Source organism: Oncorhynchus nerka, linkage group LG27, assembly GCF_034236695.1.
Source record: "Oncorhynchus nerka isolate Pitt River linkage group LG27, Oner_Uvic_2.0, whole genome shotgun sequence".
NCBI classification, from domain to species: Eukaryota; Metazoa; Chordata; class Actinopteri; order Salmoniformes; family Salmonidae; genus Oncorhynchus; species Oncorhynchus nerka.
Window position 1 is genome coordinate 100,295,203 of NC_088422.1, and position 19,406 is coordinate 100,314,608.

Below are 19,406 nucleotides of genomic sequence, written 5' to 3' on the forward strand. Positions count from 1 at the left end.
CACATACCCTGCAGTACATCACGATGCACGTTTTGCTTTAATACTGGTTACATCAACACATGTATCTGTCTGCTAGCATGAGTATGTTCAATAGTAGTATGTTTACAGGTGTACCAATGCATCTGTGCTGTCCTTGTTGTGTTTGTAGCTATATGACTACAGTCTGGACATGTGGAGTCTAGGCTGCATGTTGGCCAGCATGATCTTCCTGAAAGAGCCGTTCTTCCATGGCCAGGACAACTACGATCAGGTACACACACACACACAGGACAACTACGATCAGGTACACACACACACACAGGACAACTACGATCAGGTACACACACACACACAGGACAACTACGATCAGGTACACACACACACACACAACAGGACAACTACGATCAGGTACACACACACACACAGGACAACTACGATCAGGTACACACACACACACAGGACAACTACGATCAGGTACACACACACACACACAGGACAACTACGATCAGGTACACACACACACACACAGGACAACTACGATCAGGTACACACACACACACACAGGACAACTACGATCAGGTACACACACACACACAGGACAACTACGATCAGGTACACACACACACACAGGACAACTACGATCAGGTACACACACACACACACAGGACAACTACGATCAGGTACACACACACACACACAGGGCAACTACGATCAGGTACACACACACACACAGGGCAACTACGATCAGGTACACACACACACACACAGGACAACTACGATCAGGTACACACACACACACAGGACAACTACATCAGGTACACACACACACACACAGGGCAACTACGATCAGGTACACACACACACACACACAGGGCAACTACGATCAGGTACACACACACACACACAGGGCAACTACGATCAGGTACACACACACACACACAGGGCAACTACGATCAGGTACACACACACACACACAGGGCAACTACGATCAGGTACACACACACACACAGGGCAACAGGGCACACACACAACACACACAGGGCAACACATCAGGTACACACACACACACAGGACAACTACGATCAGGTACACACACACACACACAGGGCAACACACACACACAGGACAACTACGATCAGGTACACACACACACACACAGGGCAACTACGATCAGGTACACACACACACACACAGGGCAACTACGATCAGGTACACACACACACACACAGGGCAACTACGATCAGGTACACACACAGGGCAACTACGATCAGGTACACACACAGGGCAACTACGATCAGGTACACACACACAGGGCAACTACGATCAGGTACACACACACACACACACACAGGGCAACTACGATCAGGTACACACACACACACAGGGCACAGGGTACACACACACACACACACAGGCAACTACGATCAGGTACACACACACACACACAGATCAGGTACACACACACACACACACAGGGCAACTACGATCAGGTACACACACACACACACACAGGGCAACTACGATCAGGTACACACACACACACACAGGGCAACTACGATCAGGTACACACACACACACACAGGGCAACTACGATCAGGTACACACACACACACACAGGGCAACTACGATCAGGTACACACACACACACACAGCTCCACACTACACTAGTCCATGATACTATGCTTGTATGTAATACCACAGTGTGAAATGGCGTCATTGGGAGTGGGACCAGTCACTAGTGAGGTCATCACTTCTTCTATTGTCAAACATCCATGTTTTTTTATTTATATATATATTTAATTTAGTTGTATATAATTACAACTAAATGACCACATGAATACACACTATGAACACGGTTCATCTTTGACGTAGAAGGTGTGGCTGTATGCTAGATGTGTGTCTCAACGTTCCTCTGACTGTCCCCATGTTGTGTCCAGCTGGTCCGCATCGCTAAGGTTCTTGGGACAGATGAGCTGTTCGGCTACCTACACAAGTACCACATTGAGCTGGACACGCGTTTCAAAGACCTCCTGGGACAGTAAGTACCACTAGGGGGTGTAGCACAGGGCTAGCCTGGCCCCTTCATCTGTTCATGCTCTCGTCAAGTCTATTGCTCATTGAAAAGCCAAACAATTTGACAGAGCACTGACATGCCAGAAACACTGTCACTCGGGTGGGGCTGCTGTTGAGGGCTGCTGGGGTGGTATTCAGTGGCTCTATTGGGATTCGTTTTAGTGCAGTGGGTGGGCACTGTTTGTTTACACGGAGCGCATACCACTGTGCTAGCCTACCGTGTGGAATGTTTCAGATAGAAATAGATTGTGTAGAAATCCACATCCCAGTGTTCTGTTGTTTCTGTGTTACCCTGAAGGACATGGAATACAAAGTATAGATCCAATCACCTTCACATTTTAGCCCCCCAGTCTCTCCTTTTATTGGATGTTTGTTCCCTTGGGAACGGCGATACTTGTGAAGCGATGTGTCAACATACCCCCCTCGGAACACAACCGTAGCGTTACATTTTGAAATGTTAAACTAAATAGTGTTTCTTATTGGACCAGATTAAGCAGGACCTCCCTGTTTCTTATTGGACCAGATCAAGCAGTACCTCCATGTTTCTTATTGGACCAGATTAAGCAGTACCTCCCTGTTTCTTATTGGACCAGATCAAGCAGTACCTCCCTGTTTCTTATTGGACCAGATCAAGCAGTACCTCCCTGTTTCTTATTGACCAGATCAAGCAGTACCTCCCTGTTTCTTATTGGACCAGATCAAGCAGTACCTCCCTGTTTCTTATTGGACCAGTTTAAGCAGTACCTCCCCCTCTCCTCCCCGCAGGCAGACGAGGAAGCGCTGGGAGCAGTTTGTTCAGACAGAGAACCAGCACCTGGTGACCCCTGAGGCCCTGGACCTGCTGGACAAGCTGCTACGTTACGACCACCAGCAGAGACTGACCGCTGCTGAGGCCATGCAGCATCCATACTTCTGTAAGATACACACCTGTCTGTCTGTCTACCTGAGGCCATGCAGCATCCATACTTCTGTAAGATACACACCTGTCTGTCTACCTGAGGCCATGCAGCATCCATACTTCTGTAAGATACACACCTGTCTGTCTACCTGAGGCCATGCAGCATCCATACTTCTGTAGGATACACACCTGTCTGTCTACCTGAGGCCATGCAGCATCCATACTTCTGTAGGATACACACCTGTCTGTCTGTCTACCTGAGGCCATGCAGCATCCATACTTCATGTAGGATACACCTGTCTGTCTGTCTACCTGAGGCCATGCAGCATCCATACTTCTGTAGGATACACACCTGTCTGTCTACCTGAGGCCATGCAGCATCCATACTTCTGTAGGATACACACCTGTCTGTCTACCTGAGGCCATGCAGCATCCATACTTCTGTAGGATACACACCTGTCTGTCTGTCTACCTGAGGCCATGCAGCATCCATACTTCTGTAGGATACACACCTGTCTGTCTACCTGAGGCCATGCAGCATCCATACTTCTGTAAGATACACACCTGTCTGTCTGTCTACCTGAGGCCATGCAGCATCCATACTTCTGTAGGATACACACCTGTCTGTCTGTCTACCTGAGGCCATGCAGCATCCATACTTCTGTAAGATACACACCTGTCTGTCTACCTGAGGCCATGCAGCATCCATACTTCTGTAAGATACACACCTGTCTGTCTACCTGAGGCCATGCAGCATCCATACTTCTGTAAGATACACACCTGTCTGTCTACCTGAGGCCATGCAGCATCCATACTTCTGTAAGATACACACCTGTCTGTCTACCTGAGGCCATGCAGCATCCATACTTCTGTAGGATACACACCTGTCTGTCTACCTGAGGCCATGCAGCATCCATACTTCTGTAAGATACACACCTGTCTGTCTACCTGAGGCCATGCAGCATCCATACTTCTGTAAGATACACACCTGTCTGTCTGTCTGTCTACCTGAGGCCATGCAGCATCCATACTTCTGTAGGATACACACCTGTCTGTCTGTCTGTCTACCTGAGGCCATGCAGCATCCATACTTCTGTAGGATACACACCTGTCTGTCTACCTGAGGCCATGCAGCATCCATACTTCTGTAAGATACACACCTGTCTGTCTACCTGAGGCCATGCAGCATCCATACTTCTGTAAGATACACACCTGTCTGTCTACCTGAGGCCATGCAGCATCCATACTTCTGTAAGATACACACCTGTCTGTCTACCTGAGGCCATGCAGCATCCATACTTCTGTAGGATACACACCTGTCTGTCTACCTGAGGCCATGCAGCATCCATACTTCTGTAGGATACACACCTGTCTGTCTACCCTGAGGCCATGCAGCATCCATACTTCTGTAGGATACACACCTGTCTGTCTACCTGAGGCCATGCAGCATCCATACTTCTGTAGGATACACACCTGTCTGTCTACCTGAGGCCATGCAGCATCCATACTTCTGTAGGATACACACCTGTCTGTCTACCTGAGGCCATGCAGCATCCATACTTCTGTAAGATACACACCTGTCTGTCTGTCTGTCTACCTGAGGCCATGCAGCATCCATACTTCTGTAGGATACACACCTGTCTGTCTACCTGAGGCCATGCAGCATCCATACTTCTGTAAGATACACACCTGTCTGTCTACCTGAGGCCATGCAGCATCCATACTTCTGTAAGATACACACCTGTCTGTCTACCTGAGGCCATGCAGCATCCATACTTCTGTAGGATACACACCTGTCTGTCTACCTGAGGCCATGCAGCATCCATACTTCTATGAATACACACCTGTCTGTCTACCTGAGGCCATGCAGCATCCATACTTCTGCTAAGATACACACCTGTCTGTCTACCTGAGCCATGCAGCATCCATACTTCTGTAAATGGGTCTCTCTCTGCTCCGCTCCCTCTGCTCATATCTTCTGCTGTGTGTGTTGATCATAAGGTCTACACAGTCTCTAATAAGAGCCTACAGAGGGTCTGTTTCCATCTCTCTGTACGTTGTTCCACCAACATTTTTAAGGCAGAATTTTGGAACTAGAGCACAAACAGACCTCTGTCAGCCACACATATCAGCTAACTAGTTTTTTTAACAGGCCGCCACATATCATCAACTAAAGCCTCCTCAAGTCTTTCGCTGTCTCTCTCCATCCCCGCTACAGCGTCCATGGACTCAATGCTAGGCAGTGAAGTGCACTCATTCTGTGTCCAGTATGCAATTATTTATGCAAATGTACTCCTTTTGTGATGTTGTGTAAATAGTTAGAAGCAGTTGAAACCCTTAAAGGGATGGTTCCAGATTTTGCCAATTAAAGGGATACTTTGGGATTTTGTCAGAGGCTATTTATGTACTTCCCCATAGTCAGTTGAATTTGTAGATACTATTTTTATGTTTCTGTGTCCAGTATGAAGGAAGTTGGAGGCATTTATGAGCCAATGCTAATTAGCATTAGCACAATGGCTGGAAGTCTATGGGTATCTGCTAGCATGCCTGCAGTAGTTAAAGGAATTTGCAAAAATCCAGAAGTATCCCTTTAAGCCTTTTTCATCTGACTGTAACATAACTTTATTGTAGAAATCTCTCACAGTCCCTTTAAACTTTGACCTGTACTGATGAAGAGTGAATTGGAAAGAGATGGTCTCCTGACTACCATGTTCTGTGTCCCTCAGATCCAGTGCTGAATGAACAGACCATCTCCAACACAGACACCAAGGCAATAAGTGGATCCAATGCAACATGATGGACAGAGAGGAGGTAACATACAGACACACAGAGTTCTCCCCAAAGAATGTTCGAGCGGCGCCACCTGGTGGACTGGCAGCGCCATTATGTAAAATAAAATACTTCAATATTTATGAGTAGATTGCAGGAAATGTCAGTTACAGGTGTTGAAAACACCTGCTCAGCTGCACCACCTTGATAAATAATCCTGGGGAGAACCCTGACATGTACACATTCTCACACCTGTCCACACACACACACCTGCACCTGCACAGAAACACCCAGATTGTAACAAGCCCAGACTTCCATTCTTTTGATCGTGTCTCTATTCCTTCTTGCCGTCCAGGAAAACCTTTGTTACCTCAACTTGTGACCCTTTCGTGGCAGAAACGATCTGCCTCCAAGTCTACAGCCATACTGGAGCAAGAAGTCAACTTGCAACACACACAACACTCTTGGATTAAACCTAAATCTTTCACAACGTGGGTTCTAGCGTTGCTTGGCCCCAGTCACACACAACGTCTCAGATCCAAGCTATGAGGTGTGATATTGCCTCCTAGAACTGCCCCCCACCCCGAAATCCCTGCCCGCTCCCCACCCAGCTCAACTCCCCTGTTTTCAAATAAGCTGATGTCAGATGTGATACAGAGACTGACTCCAGGTCAGTTTGGCACTGGTGTTGTGTTGTGAGATGTGTGTTGGTCAGTATGGAGCTGCACTGGCCTGGGGTCAGAGCTATAATAGCACTGAGTGGCATGGAGGCTCTTTTCTGCTATGGATAGAACAAATACTATATTAAAGAGAATAAACCATTTTTATTTAAATGTTTTTGTGCCTGTTTTTATTTTTTATTATATGTTGTTTTCTGATTGATCAGTAGAAACCTAAATACTGACAGAGCATTCGGAAAGTATTCCAGACCCCTAGACTTTTTCCACATTTTGTTACGTTAAAGCCTTATTCTAAAATTGATTTCCCCGTTCAATCAACACACAACACCCCATAATTACAAGGCAAAGACTTACATTTATTTTAAAAAAATATTACAAAAGAAAAACAGACATTACATTTACATAAGTATTCAGACTTTTTACTCAGTACTTTGTTGAAGCACCTTTGGCAGCGATTACAGCCTTGAGTCTTGGGTATGACGCTACAAGCTTGGCACACCTGTATCTCTGCAGATCCTCTCAAGCCATGTCACCTGTATTTGGGAAGTTTCTCCCCTTTTCTGCACATCCTCTCAAGCTCTGTCAGGTTGGATGGGGAGTATCGCTGTACAGCTACTTTCAGGTCTCTCCAGAGATGTTTGACCGGGTTCAAGTCCAGGCTCTGGCAGGGCCTTTACCCCAGTCTGAGTTCCTGAGCACTCTGCTGCAGGTTTTCATCAAGGATCTCTCTGTACATTGCTCTGTTTATCTTTGCCTTGATCCTGACTAGTCTCCCAGTCCCTGCCGCTGAAAAACATCCCCCACAGCAAGATGCTGCCACCACCATGCTTCACCGTATGGATGGTGCCTGGTTTTTCCCCAATGTGACGCTTGGCATTCAGGCAAAATAGTTATTGGTTTCATCAGACCAGAGAACCTTGTATCTCGTGGTCAGTCTGTGGTCAGTCTAGGTTCCTTTTGGCAAACTCCAAGCGCACTATCGTGTGCCTTTTACTGAAGTCTGGCCACTCTACCATAAAGGCCTGATTGGTGGAGTGCTGCAGAGATGGGAGAACCTTCCAGAAGGACAACCATCTCCACAGACGAAATCTAGAGCTCTGTCACAGTGACCATCGGGTTCTTGGTCACCTCCCTGACCAAGGCCCTTCTCCCCCGATGGCTCAGTTTGGCAGGGCGGCCATCTCTAGGAAGAGTCTTGGTGGTTCCAAACTTCTTCCATTTAAGAATGGAGGCCACTGTGTTCTTGGGACCTTCAATGCTGTAGACATTTTTTGGTACCCTTCCCCAGATCGTTGCCTCAACACCATCCTGTCTCGGAGCTCTATGGACAATTGCTTTGACCTCATGTCTTGGTTTTTGCTCTGACATGCACTGTCAACTGTGGGACATTATATAGACAGGTGTGTGCCTTTCATGTCCAATCAAATGAATTTACCACAGGTGGTCTCCAAGTTGTAGAAACATCTCAAGGATGATCATGAGCTCAATTTTGAGTCTCATTGCAAAGGGTCTAAATACTTAAGTAAATAAGGTAATTCTGTTTATTTTTAATATAAATTAAGCGAAAATGTCACTTTTGCTTTGTCATTATGGGTTATTGTCTGTAGTTTGAGGATTTTTTTTTGAATTGTATTTCATCCATTTTAGAATAAGGCTAACTTAATCAAATGTGGGGGGAAATCAAGGGGTCTGAATACTTTCCGAATGCTCCAAGTCAAAATATGAACACTTCTCAGATCAGTATCTAATACATTTCAAAATGTAAATTATAGAAAGTTATAGACAACGTCAGTTTTAATGTGTTGTTTTTAATAAATAATCTGTGAATCCCAGATTATTTCCAGAACATAAAATGTGCAACATTCATGCAATACAAATGATAAAAGAGTAATGATTAAAATGCAGTCTACAGAAGTCTAACTTCAGCAGGGCTGCGTTCAGCAGGTTGTAATATACTGAACACTGCAGATAGAAATGCTATGAATAGAGCTGACACAATTCCACAACGTCATGCCCTGCTGAACGCAGCCCAGGTGAGTTCTATTCGAAAACCCATCTAAGGCACGCTCACAACTCCACCTTTCTCCTCTACAGCCAATCACACATTCCTTGTCAAACAGAGGAAAGGAGGAAGTTGCTGTGATTAGTCAGCTTTGGCTGCCTGACAGGATGAATTAAGGTTGCCATGGTAGCGTATCTCAGAGGCCTGTCGTTTTATATATATGGGTGTGTTCCTCTGGCCAGATGTTGCTGATGCATTCCAGATCTCTCAACGCCTGGATAGGTGTTTAACCGATCAGATAACCACATCATGTTATATCGGTCTGGTGCCCGACAGCACAGTCAATGAAGTGGCACTCAACCATTGGTTGAGTCCAGCAATGTCTGAGCAGGGGAAGGCGGCCGATAACGTCCATGGACCTGGCATAGAAGACAAAGGATCCCACGTGAGGCGGAGGCAAGGGAAGCTCAGGCCTTCAGCTCAGTCACATCACATTAATACAGTAGCGCTGATATCAGGGGAGCTTGAAGCCCACCAAGGGAGCTCTACTCAACACAACAAAAATAACAAGCAGAACTGGGTCTGATTTAACCACACAATAAGATACATGTGTTGTTAAATAGTGGTGGAAACTAATACCAGGAAGATTTTTTTATGGACATTCAGACCAGTCAGAAAGTCTATTGGCTCTCAATAGTTTGTCTTTAGCTGGTTTCTGAAAATAATTCCTTAGTTCTATTCCAGAACACACATAAAAACAGAGTGCTCCTTGGTGTTCTTTACCTGTGTTCTGGAATAGAACTGAGTGCCCTTGTGTTCTTTGCCTGTGTTCTGGAATAGAACTGAGTGCTCCTTGCTGTTCTTTACCTGTGTTCTGGAATAGAACTGAGTGCTCCTTGCTGTTCTTTACCTGTGTTCTGAATAGAACTGAGTGCTCCTTGCTGTTCTTTACCTGTGTTCTGGAATAGAACTGAGTGCTCCTTGCTGTTCTTTTTTTGTGTTCTTGAATAGAACTGAGTGCTCCTTGCTTTTCTTTACCTGGTTCTGGAATAGAACTGAGTGCTCCTTGCTGTTCTTTACCTGTGTTCTGGAATAGAACTGAGTGCTCCTTGGTGTTCTTTACCTGTGTTCTGGAATAGAACTGAGTTCTCCTTGCTGTTCTTTACCTGTGTTCTGGAATAGAACTGAGTTCTCCTTGCTGTTCTTTACCTGTGTTCTGGAATAGAACTGAGTGCTCCTTGCTGTTCTTTACGTGTGTTCTGAATAGAACTGAGTGCTCCTTGCTTTACCTGTGTTCTGGAATAGAACTGAGTTCTCCTTAAATGTTCTTTTTACCTGTGTTCTGGAATAGAACTGAGTGCTCCTTGCTGTTCTTTACGTGTGTTCTGGAATAGAACTGAGTGCTCCTTGGTGTTCTTTACCTGTGTTCTGGAATAGAACTGAGTGCTCCTTGGTGTTCTTTACCTGTGTTCTGGAATAGAACTGAGTGCTCCTTGCTGTTCTTTACGTGTGTTCTGGAATAGAACTGAGTGCTCCTTGGTGTTCTTTATCTGTGTTCTGGAATAGAACTGAGTTCTCCTTGCTGTTCTTTTTAGCAAAGCTAAACGCTTAAAACAATCAGCTCCACGAAAAGGAGATACAAAACTAATACCATAGACATTCATTGTTTTTTGTCCTGAAAATAAAAACAGACCAATTAAATAACTTACAAATTCCATGACATGACCCTGTGGTTGTTTCCAGAGGTATAAGAAGCAGAAGCACAGTTTTACAGACATGGGCTGCAGTGGTATAATGTAGGCTATGTACCCACTGGGCACAGACGTCAGTTCAATGTCTAGTTTTCATTTATATTTTGTTTTTGTTGTCAACTAACATGAATCCAATGTTAAATTAACTAAAAATGTCACGATGACATTGGATTTAGGTTAAAAGATGGGTGTAAAATAGACTAAATTCCCATTGGTTGATAACTTTCTCATCCAATCAGTTTTCCACATTGATTGAATTTCATCACAGCTGTAATGACGTCTTTTTTGCAATCAGTTATTTAATATGAAAGCCAGACAGGGTTGTTCCATTTCAATCAGTTGATTCAACCCAGTTTTTCCATTTCAATCAGTGGGTATTTAATATGATACAGCCAGACAGGGTTGGGCTCAATTCCATTTCAATCAGTGGGTATTTAATATGATACAGCCAGACAGGGTTGGGCTCAATTCCATTTCAATCAGTGGGTATTTAATATGATACAGCCAGACAGGGTTGGGCTCAATTCCATTTCAATCAGTGGGTATTTTATATGATACAGCCAGACAGGGTTGGGCTCATTTCAATCAGTGGGTATTTTATATGATGACAGGGTATAATCAGTGGGTATTTAATATGATACAGCCAGACAGGGTTGGGCTCAATTCCATTTCAATCAGTGGGTATTTAATATGATACAGCCAGACAGGGTTGGGCTCAATTCCATTTCAATCAGTGGGTATTTAATATGATACAGCCAGACAGGGTTGGGCTCAATTCCATTTCAATCAGTGGGTATTTAATATGATACAGCCAGACAGGGTTGGGCTCAATTCCATTTCAATCAGTGGGTATTTAATATGATACAGCCAGACAGGGTTGGGCTCAATTCCATTTCAATCAGTGGGTATTTTATATGATACAGCCAGACAGGGTTGGGCTCAATTCCATTTCAATCAGTGGGTATTTATATGATACAGCCAGACAGGGTTGGGCTCAATTCCATTTCAATCAGTGGGTATTTAATATGATACAGCCAGACAGGGTTGGGCTCAATTCCATTTCAATCAGTGGGTATTTTATATGATACAGCCAGACAGGGTTGGGCTCAATTCCATTTCAATCAGTGGGTATTTTATATGATACAGCCAGACAGGGTTGGGCTCAATTCCATTTCAATCAGTGGGTATTTAATATGATACAGCCAGACAGGGTTGGGCTCAATTCCATTTCAATCAGTGGGTATTTAATATGATACAGCCAGACAGGGTTGGGCTCAATTCCATTTCAATCAGTGGGTATTTAATATGATACAGCCAGACAGGGTTGGGCTCAATTCCATTTCAATCAGTGGGTATTTTATATGATACAGCCAGACAGGGTTGGGCTCAATTCCATTTCAATCAGTGGGTATTTTATATGATACAGCCAGACAGGGTTGGGCTCAATTCCATTTCAATCAGTGGGTATTTAATATGATACAGCCAGACAGGGTTGGGCTCAATTCCATTTCAATCAGTGGGTATTTTATATGATACAGCCAGACAGGGTTGGGCTCAATTCCATTTCAATCAGTGGGTATTTTATATGATACAGCCAGACAGGGTTGGGCTCAATTCCATTTCAATCAGTGGGTATTTTATATGATACAGCCAGACAGGGTTGGGCTCAATTCAATCATTTCAATCAGTGGGTATTTTATTTTATATGATACAGCCAGACAGGGTTGGGCTCAATTCCATTTCAATCAGTGGGTATTTTATATGATACAGCCAGACAGGGTTGGGCTCAATTCCATTTCAATCAGTGGGTATTTTATATGATACAGCCAGACAGGGTTGGGCTCAATTCCATTTCAATCAGTGGGTATTTTATATGATACAGCCAGACAGGGTTGGGCTCAATTCCATTTCAATCAGTGGGTATTTTATATGATACAGCCAGACAGGGTTGGGCTCAATTCCATTTCAATCAGTGGGTATTTTATATGATACAGCCAGACAGGGTTGGGCTCAATTCCATTTCAATCAGTGGGTATTTTATATGATACAGCCAGACAGGGTTGGGCTCAATTCCATTTCAATCAGTGGGTATTTTATATGATACAGCCAGACAGGGTTGGGCTCAATTCCATTTCAATCAGTGGGTATTTTATATGATACAGCCAGACAGGGTTGGGCTCAATTCCATTTCAATCAGTGGGTATTTTATATGATACAGCCAGACAGGGTTGGGCTCAATTCCATTTCAATCAGTGGGTATTTTATATGATACAGCCAGACAGGGTTGGGCTCAATTCCATTTCAATCAGTGGGTATTTTATATGATACAGCCAGACAGGGTTGGGCTCAATTCCATTTCAATCAGTGGCCAGACAGGTTGGGCTCATTTTTCAATAGTGGGTATTTTACATTTCAATCAGACAGGGTTGGGCTCAATTCCATTTCAATCAGTGGGTATTTTATATGATACAGCCAGACAGGGTTGGGCTCAATTCCATTTCAATCAGTGGGTATTTTATTTTAGCATGATACAGCCAGACACAGCCAGACCAGACAGGGTTGGGCTCAATTCCATTTCAATCAGTGGGTATTTTATATGCCATTGGGCTCAGCCATTTCAATCAGGGTTTTTATATGGACAGCTCAATTCCATTTCAATCAGTGGGTATTTTATATGATACAGCCAGACAGGGTTGGGCTCAATTCCATTTCAATCAGTGGGTATTTTATATGATACAGCCAGACAGGGTTGGGCATTTCAATCAGTGGGTATTTAATATGATACAGCCAGACAGGGTTGGGCTCAATTCCATTTCAATCAGTGGGTATTTTATATGATACAGCCAGACAGGGTTGGGCTCAATTCCATTTCAATCAGTGGGTATTTTTATATGATACAGCCAGACAGGGTTGGGCTCAATTCCATTTCAATCAGTGGGTATTTTATGATACAGCCAGACAGGGTTGGGCTCAATTCCATTTCAATCAGTGGGTATTTTATATGATACAGCCAGACAGGGTTGGGCTCAATTCCATTTCAATCAGTGGGTATTTTATATGATACAGCCAGACAGGGTTTTCAATCAGGGCTCAGCCAGACAGGGTTCCATTTTCAATCAGTGGGTATTTTATATGATACAGCCAGACAGGGTTGGGCTCAATTCCATTTCAATCAGTGGGTATTTAATATGATACAGCCAGACAGGGTTGGGCTCAATTCCATTTCAATCAGTGGCAGCCAGACAGGTTGGGCTCAATTCCATTTCAATCAGTGGGTATTTTATATGATACAGCAGCCAGACAGGGTTGGGCTCAATTCCATTTCAATCAGTGGGTATTTTATATGATACAGCCAGACAGGGTTGGGCTCAATTCCATTTCAATCAGTGGGTATTTTATATGATACAGCCAGACAGGGTTGGGCTCAATTCCATTTCAATCAGTGGGTATTTTATATGATACAGCCAGACAGGGTTGGGCTCAATTCCATTTCAATCAGTGGGTATTTTATATGATACAGCCAGACAGGGTTGGGCTCAATTCCATTTCAATCAGTGGGTATTTTATATGATACAGCCAGACAGGGTTGGGCTCAATTCCATTTCAATCAGTGGGTATTTTATATGATACAGCCAGACAGGGTTGGGCTCAATTCCATTTCAATCAGTGGGTATTTTATATGATACAGCCAGACAGGGTTGGGCTCAATTCCATTTCAATCAGTGGGTATTTTATATGATACAGCCAGACAGGGTTGGGCAATTCCATTTCAATCAGTGGGTATTTTATATGATACAGCCAGACAGGGTTGGGCTCAATTCCATTTCAATCAGTGGGTATTTTATTAATACAGCCAGACAGGGTTATTCCATTTCAATCAGTGGGTATTTTATATGATACAGCCAGACAGGGTTGGGCTCAATTCCATTTCAATCAGTGGGTATTTTATATGATACAGCCAGACAGGGTTGGGCTCAATTCCATTTCAATCAGTGGGTATTTTATATGATACAGCCAGACAGGGTTGGGCTCAATTCCATTTCAATCAGTGGGTATTTTATATGATACAGCCAGACAGGGTTGGGCTCAATTCCATTTCAATCAGTGGGTATTTTATATGATACAGCCAGACAGGTTGGGCTCAATTCCATTTCAATCAGTGGGTATTTTATATGATACAGCCAGACAGGGTTGGGCTCAATTCCAGTGGGTATTTTATATGATACAATTGGGCTCAGTGGGTATTTTATATGATACAGCCAGACAGGGTTGGGCTCAATTCCATTTCAATCAGTGGGTATTTTATATGATACAGCCAGACAGGGTTGGGCTCAATTCCATTTCAATCAGTGGGTATTTTATATGATACAGCCAGACAGGGTTGGGCTCAATTCCATTTCAATCAGTGGGTATTTTATATGATACAGCCAGACAGGGTTGGGCTCAATTCCATTTCAATCAGTGGGTATTTTATATGATACAGCCAGACAGGTTGGGCCTCAATTCCATTTCAATCAGTGGGTATTTTTATATGATACAGCCAGACAGGGTTGGGCTCAATTCCATTTCAATCAGTGGGTATTTTTATATGATACAGCCAGACAGGGTTGGGCTCAATTCCATTTCAATCAGTGGGTATTTTATATGATACAGCCAGACAGGGTTGGGCTCAATTCCATTTCAATCAGTGGGTATTTTTATATGATACAGCCAGACAGGGTTGGGCTCAATTCCATTTCAATCAGTGGGTATTTTATATGATACAGCCAGACAGGGTTGGGCTCAATTCCATTTCAATCAGTGGGTATTTTATATGATACAGCCAGACAGGGTTGGGCTCAATTCCATTTCAATCAGTGGGTATTTTATATGATACAGCCAGACAGGGTTGGGCTCAATTCCATTTCAATCAGTGGGTATTTTATATGATACAGCCAGACAGGGTTGGGCTCAATTCCATTTCAATCAGTGGGTATTTTATATGATACAGCCAGACAGGGTTGGGCTCAATTCCATTTCAATCAGTGGGTATTTTATATGATACAGCCAGACAGGGTTGGGCTATTTTCAGTGGGTATTTTATATGATACAGCCAGACAGGGTTGGGCTCAATTCCATTTCAATCAGTGGGTATTTTATATGATACAGCCAGACAGGGTTGGGCTCAATTCCATTTCAATCAGTGGGTATTTAATATGATACAGCCATACCATTTCAATCAGTGGGTATTTTATATGATACAGCCAGACAGGGTTGGGCTCAATTCCATTTCAATCAGTGGGTATTTTATATGATACAGCCAGACAGGGTTGGGCTCAATTCCATTTCAATCAGTGGGTATTTATATGATACAGCCAGACAGGGTTGGGCTCAATTCCATTTCAATCAGTGGGTATTTTTATATGATACAGCCAGACAGGGTTGGGCTTCCATTTCAATCAGTGGGTATTTAATATGATACAGCCAGACAGGGTTGGGTCAATTCCATTTCAATCAGTGGGTATTTAATATGATACAGCCAGACAGGGTTGGGCCCACCCCATTTCAATCAGTGGGTATTTTATATGATACAGCCAGACAGGGTTGGGCTCATTTCAATTGGTATTTATATGATACCATTTTCCATTTCATCAGTGGGTATTTTATATGATACAGCCAGACAGGGTTGGGCTCAATTCCCATTTCAATCAGTGGGTATTTTATATGATAAGCAGCCAGACAGGGTTGGGCTCAATTCCATTTCAATCAGTGGGTATTTTATATGATACATTTCACCGCCAGACAGGGGGTTGGGGCTCAATTCCATTTCAATCAGTGGGTATTTTATATGATACAGCCAGACAGGGTTGGGCTCAATTCCATTTGGGCAATCAGTGGGCTATTTTAATATGATACAGCCAGACAGGGTTGGGCTCAATTCCATTTCAATCAGTGGGTATTTTATATGATACACAGACAGGGTTGGGCTCAATTCCATTTCAATCAGTGGGTATTTTATATGATACAGCCAGACAGGGTTGGGCTCAATTCCATTTCAAATCAGTGGGTATTTAATATGATACAGCCATTTCAATCAGTGGGTATTTAATATGATACAGGGTTGGGCTCAATTCCATTTCAATCAGTGGGTATTTTATATGATACAGGGTTGGGCCAGACAGGGTTGGGCTCAATTCCATTTCAATCAGTGGGTATTTTATATGATACAGCCAGACAGGGTTGGGCTCAATTCCATTTCAATCAGTGGGTATTTTATATGATACAGCCAGACAGGGTTGGGCTCAATTCCATTTATTTTATATGATACAATCAGTGGGTATTTTATATGATACAGCCAGACAGGGTTGGGCAGCCAGAGGTTAGCAATTCCATTTCAATCAGTGGGTATTTTATATGATACAGCCAGACAGGGTTGGGCTCAATTCCATTTCAATCAGTGGGCCAGACAGGGTTGGGCTCAATTCCATTTCAATCAGTGGGTATTTTATATGATACAGCCAGACAGGGTTGGCTCAATTCCATTTCAATCAGTGGGTATTTTATATGATACAGCCAGACAGGGTTGGGCTCAATTCCATTTCAATCAGTGGGTATTTTATATGATACAGCCAGACAGGGTATTTTATAAGGCAGCCAGACAGGGTTGGGCTCCATTTCAATCAGTGGGTATTTTATATGATACAGCCAGACAGGGTTGGGCCTAATCTCCATTTCAATCAGTGGGCATTTTATATCAGTGGGTATTCCATTTCAATCAGTGGGTATACAGCCAGACAGGGTTGGGCTCAATTCCATTTCAATCAGTGGGTATTTAATATGATACAGCCAGACAGGGTTGGGCTCAATTCCATTTCAATCAGTGGGTATTTAATATGATACAGCCAGACAGGGTTGGGCCAATCCATTTCAATCAGTGGGTATTTTATAAGATACAGCCAGACAGGGTTGGGCTCAATTCCATTTCAATCAGTGGGTATTTTATATGATACAGCCAGACAGGGTTGGGCTCACCCCATTTCAATCAGTAAGGGTATTTTATATGATACAGCCAGACAGGGTTGGGCTCAATTCCATTTCAATCAGTGGGTATTTTATATGATACAGCCAGACAGGGTTGGGCTCACACCCCATTTCAATCAGTGGGTATTTTATATGATACAGCCAGACAGGGGTTGGGCTCAATTCCATTTCAATCAGTGGGTATTTTATATGATACAGCCAGACAGGCTGGGGCTCAATTCCATTTCAATCAGTGGGTATTTTTTATATGATACAGCCAGACAGGGTTGGGCTCAATTCCATTTCAATCAGTGGGTATTTATATGATACAGCCAGACAGGGTTCCATTTCAATCAGTGGGTATTTATATGATACAGCCAATTCATTTCAATCAGTGGGTATTTATATGATACAGCCAGACAGGGTTGGGCTCAATTCCATTTCAATCAGTGGGTATTTTATATGATACAGCCAGACAGGGTTGGGCTCAATTCCATTTCCAATCAGTGGGTATTTTATATGATACAGCCAGACAGGGTTGGGCTCAATTCCATTTCAATCAGTGGGTATTTTATATGATACAGCCAGACAGGGTTGGGCTCAATTCCATTTCAATCAGTGGGTATTTTATATGATACAGCCAGACAGGGTTGGGCTCAATTCCATTTCAATCAGTGGGTATTTTATATGATACAGCCAGACAGGGTTGGGCTCAATTCCATTTCAATCAGTGGGTATTTTTATATGATACAGCCAGACAGGGTTGGGCTCAATTCCATTTCAATCAGTGGGTATTTTATATGATACAGCCAGACAGGGTTGGGCAGCCAGATCAATTCCATTTCAATCAGTGGGTATTTTAATATGGATTCCATTTCAATCAGCCAGACAGGGTTGGGCTCAATTCCATTTCAATCAGTGGGTATTTTATATGATACAGCCAGACAGGGTTGGGCTCAAATCAGTCCATTTCAATCAGTGGGTATTTTATATGATACAGCCAGACAGGGTTGGGCTCAATTCCATTTCAATCAGTGGGTATTTATATGATACAGCCAGACAGGGTTGGGCTCAATTCCATTTCAATCAGTGGGTATTTTATATGATACAGCCAGACAGGGTTGGGCTCAATTCCATTTCAATCAGTGGGTATTTTATATGATACAGCCAGACAGGGCTCAATTCCATTTCAATCAGTGGGCATTTTATATGATACAGCCAGACAGGGTTGGGCCAATTCCATTTCAATCAGTGGGTATTTTATATGATACAGCCAGACAGGGTTGGGCTCAATCTCCATTTCAATCAGTGGGTATTTTATATGATACAGCCAGACAGGGTTGGGCTCAATTGGGCCTATTTCAATCAGTGGGTATTTTATATGATACAGCCAGACAGGGTTGGGCTCAATTCCATTTCAATCAGTGGGTATTTTATATGATACAGCCAGACAGGGTTGGGCTCAATTCCATTTCAATCAGTGGGGTATTTTATATGATACAGCCAGACAGGGTTGGGCTCAATTCCATTTCAATCAGTGGGTATTTTATATGATACAGCCAGACAGGGTTGGGCTCAATTCCATTTCAATCAGTGGGCATTTTATATGATACAGCCAGACAGGGTTGGGCTCAATTCCATTTCAATCAGTGGGTATTTTATATGATACAGCCAGACAGGGTTGGGGGTATTTTATATGATACAGCCAGACAGGGTTGGGCAATTCCATTTCAATCAGTGGGTATTTTATATGATACAGCCAGACAGGGTTGGGCTCAATTCCATTTCAATCAGTGGGTATTTTATATGATACAGCCAGACAGGGACAGTTGGGCTCAATTCCATTTCAATCAGTGGGTATTTTATATGATACAGCCAGACAGGGTTGGGCTCAATTCCATTTCAATCAGTGGGTATTTTATATGATACAGCCAGACAGGGTTGGGCTCAATTCCATTTCAATCAGTGGGTATTTTATATGATACAGCCAGACAGGGTTGGGCTCCATTTCAATCAGTGGGTATTTTATATGATACAGCCATTTCCATTTCAATCAGTGGGTATTTTATATGATACAGCCAGACAGGGTTGGGCTCAATTCCATTTCAATCAGTGGTATTTTATATGATACAGCCAGACAGGGTCAATTCCATTTCAATCAGTGGGTATTTTATGTGATACAGCCAGACAGGGTTGGGCTCAATTCCATTTCAATCAGTGGGTATTTTATATGATACAGCCAGACAGGGTTGGGC

At 43.4% G+C, this 19,406-nt stretch overlaps 1 protein-coding gene and 1 pseudogene across 1 annotated transcript; one reads left to right on the forward strand and one right to left on the reverse strand.

Moving 5' to 3' along the window:
- Positions 1-19,406, reverse strand: part of LOC135565428 (junctophilin-3-like) — a 225,378-nt pseudogene that overhangs the window by 5,199 nt on the left and 200,773 nt on the right.
- LOC135565430 (casein kinase II subunit alpha'-like) lies at positions 122-6,552 on the forward strand. The gene is made up of 5 exons (XM_065012472.1): positions 122-250; positions 1,917-2,017; positions 2,818-2,966; positions 5,677-5,761; positions 6,075-6,552. The coding sequence occupies exons 1-4, from the start codon at positions 170-172 to the stop codon at positions 5,745-5,747; spliced, it is 402 nt and encodes a 133-aa protein (XP_064868544.1). The 5' UTR covers positions 122-169; the 3' UTR covers positions 5,748-5,761; positions 6,075-6,552.

What these genes read in the sequence shown, in the direction of transcription:
- LOC135565430 (XM_065012472.1), top strand. Translation starts at nt 170, where the DNA reads ATGTGGAGTCTAGGCTGCATGTTGGCCAGCATGATCTTCCTGAAAGAG. An exon ending in TTCAAAGACCTCCTGGGACA is followed by an intron (nt 2,018 to 2,817) that starts GTAAGTACCACT and finishes TCCTCCCCGCAG; the next exon opens with GCAGACGAGGAAGCGCTGGG. An exon ending in CATGCAGCATCCATACTTCT is followed by an intron (nt 2,967 to 5,676) that starts GTAAGATACACA and finishes TGTGTCCCTCAG; the next exon opens with ATCCAGTGCTGAATGAACAG.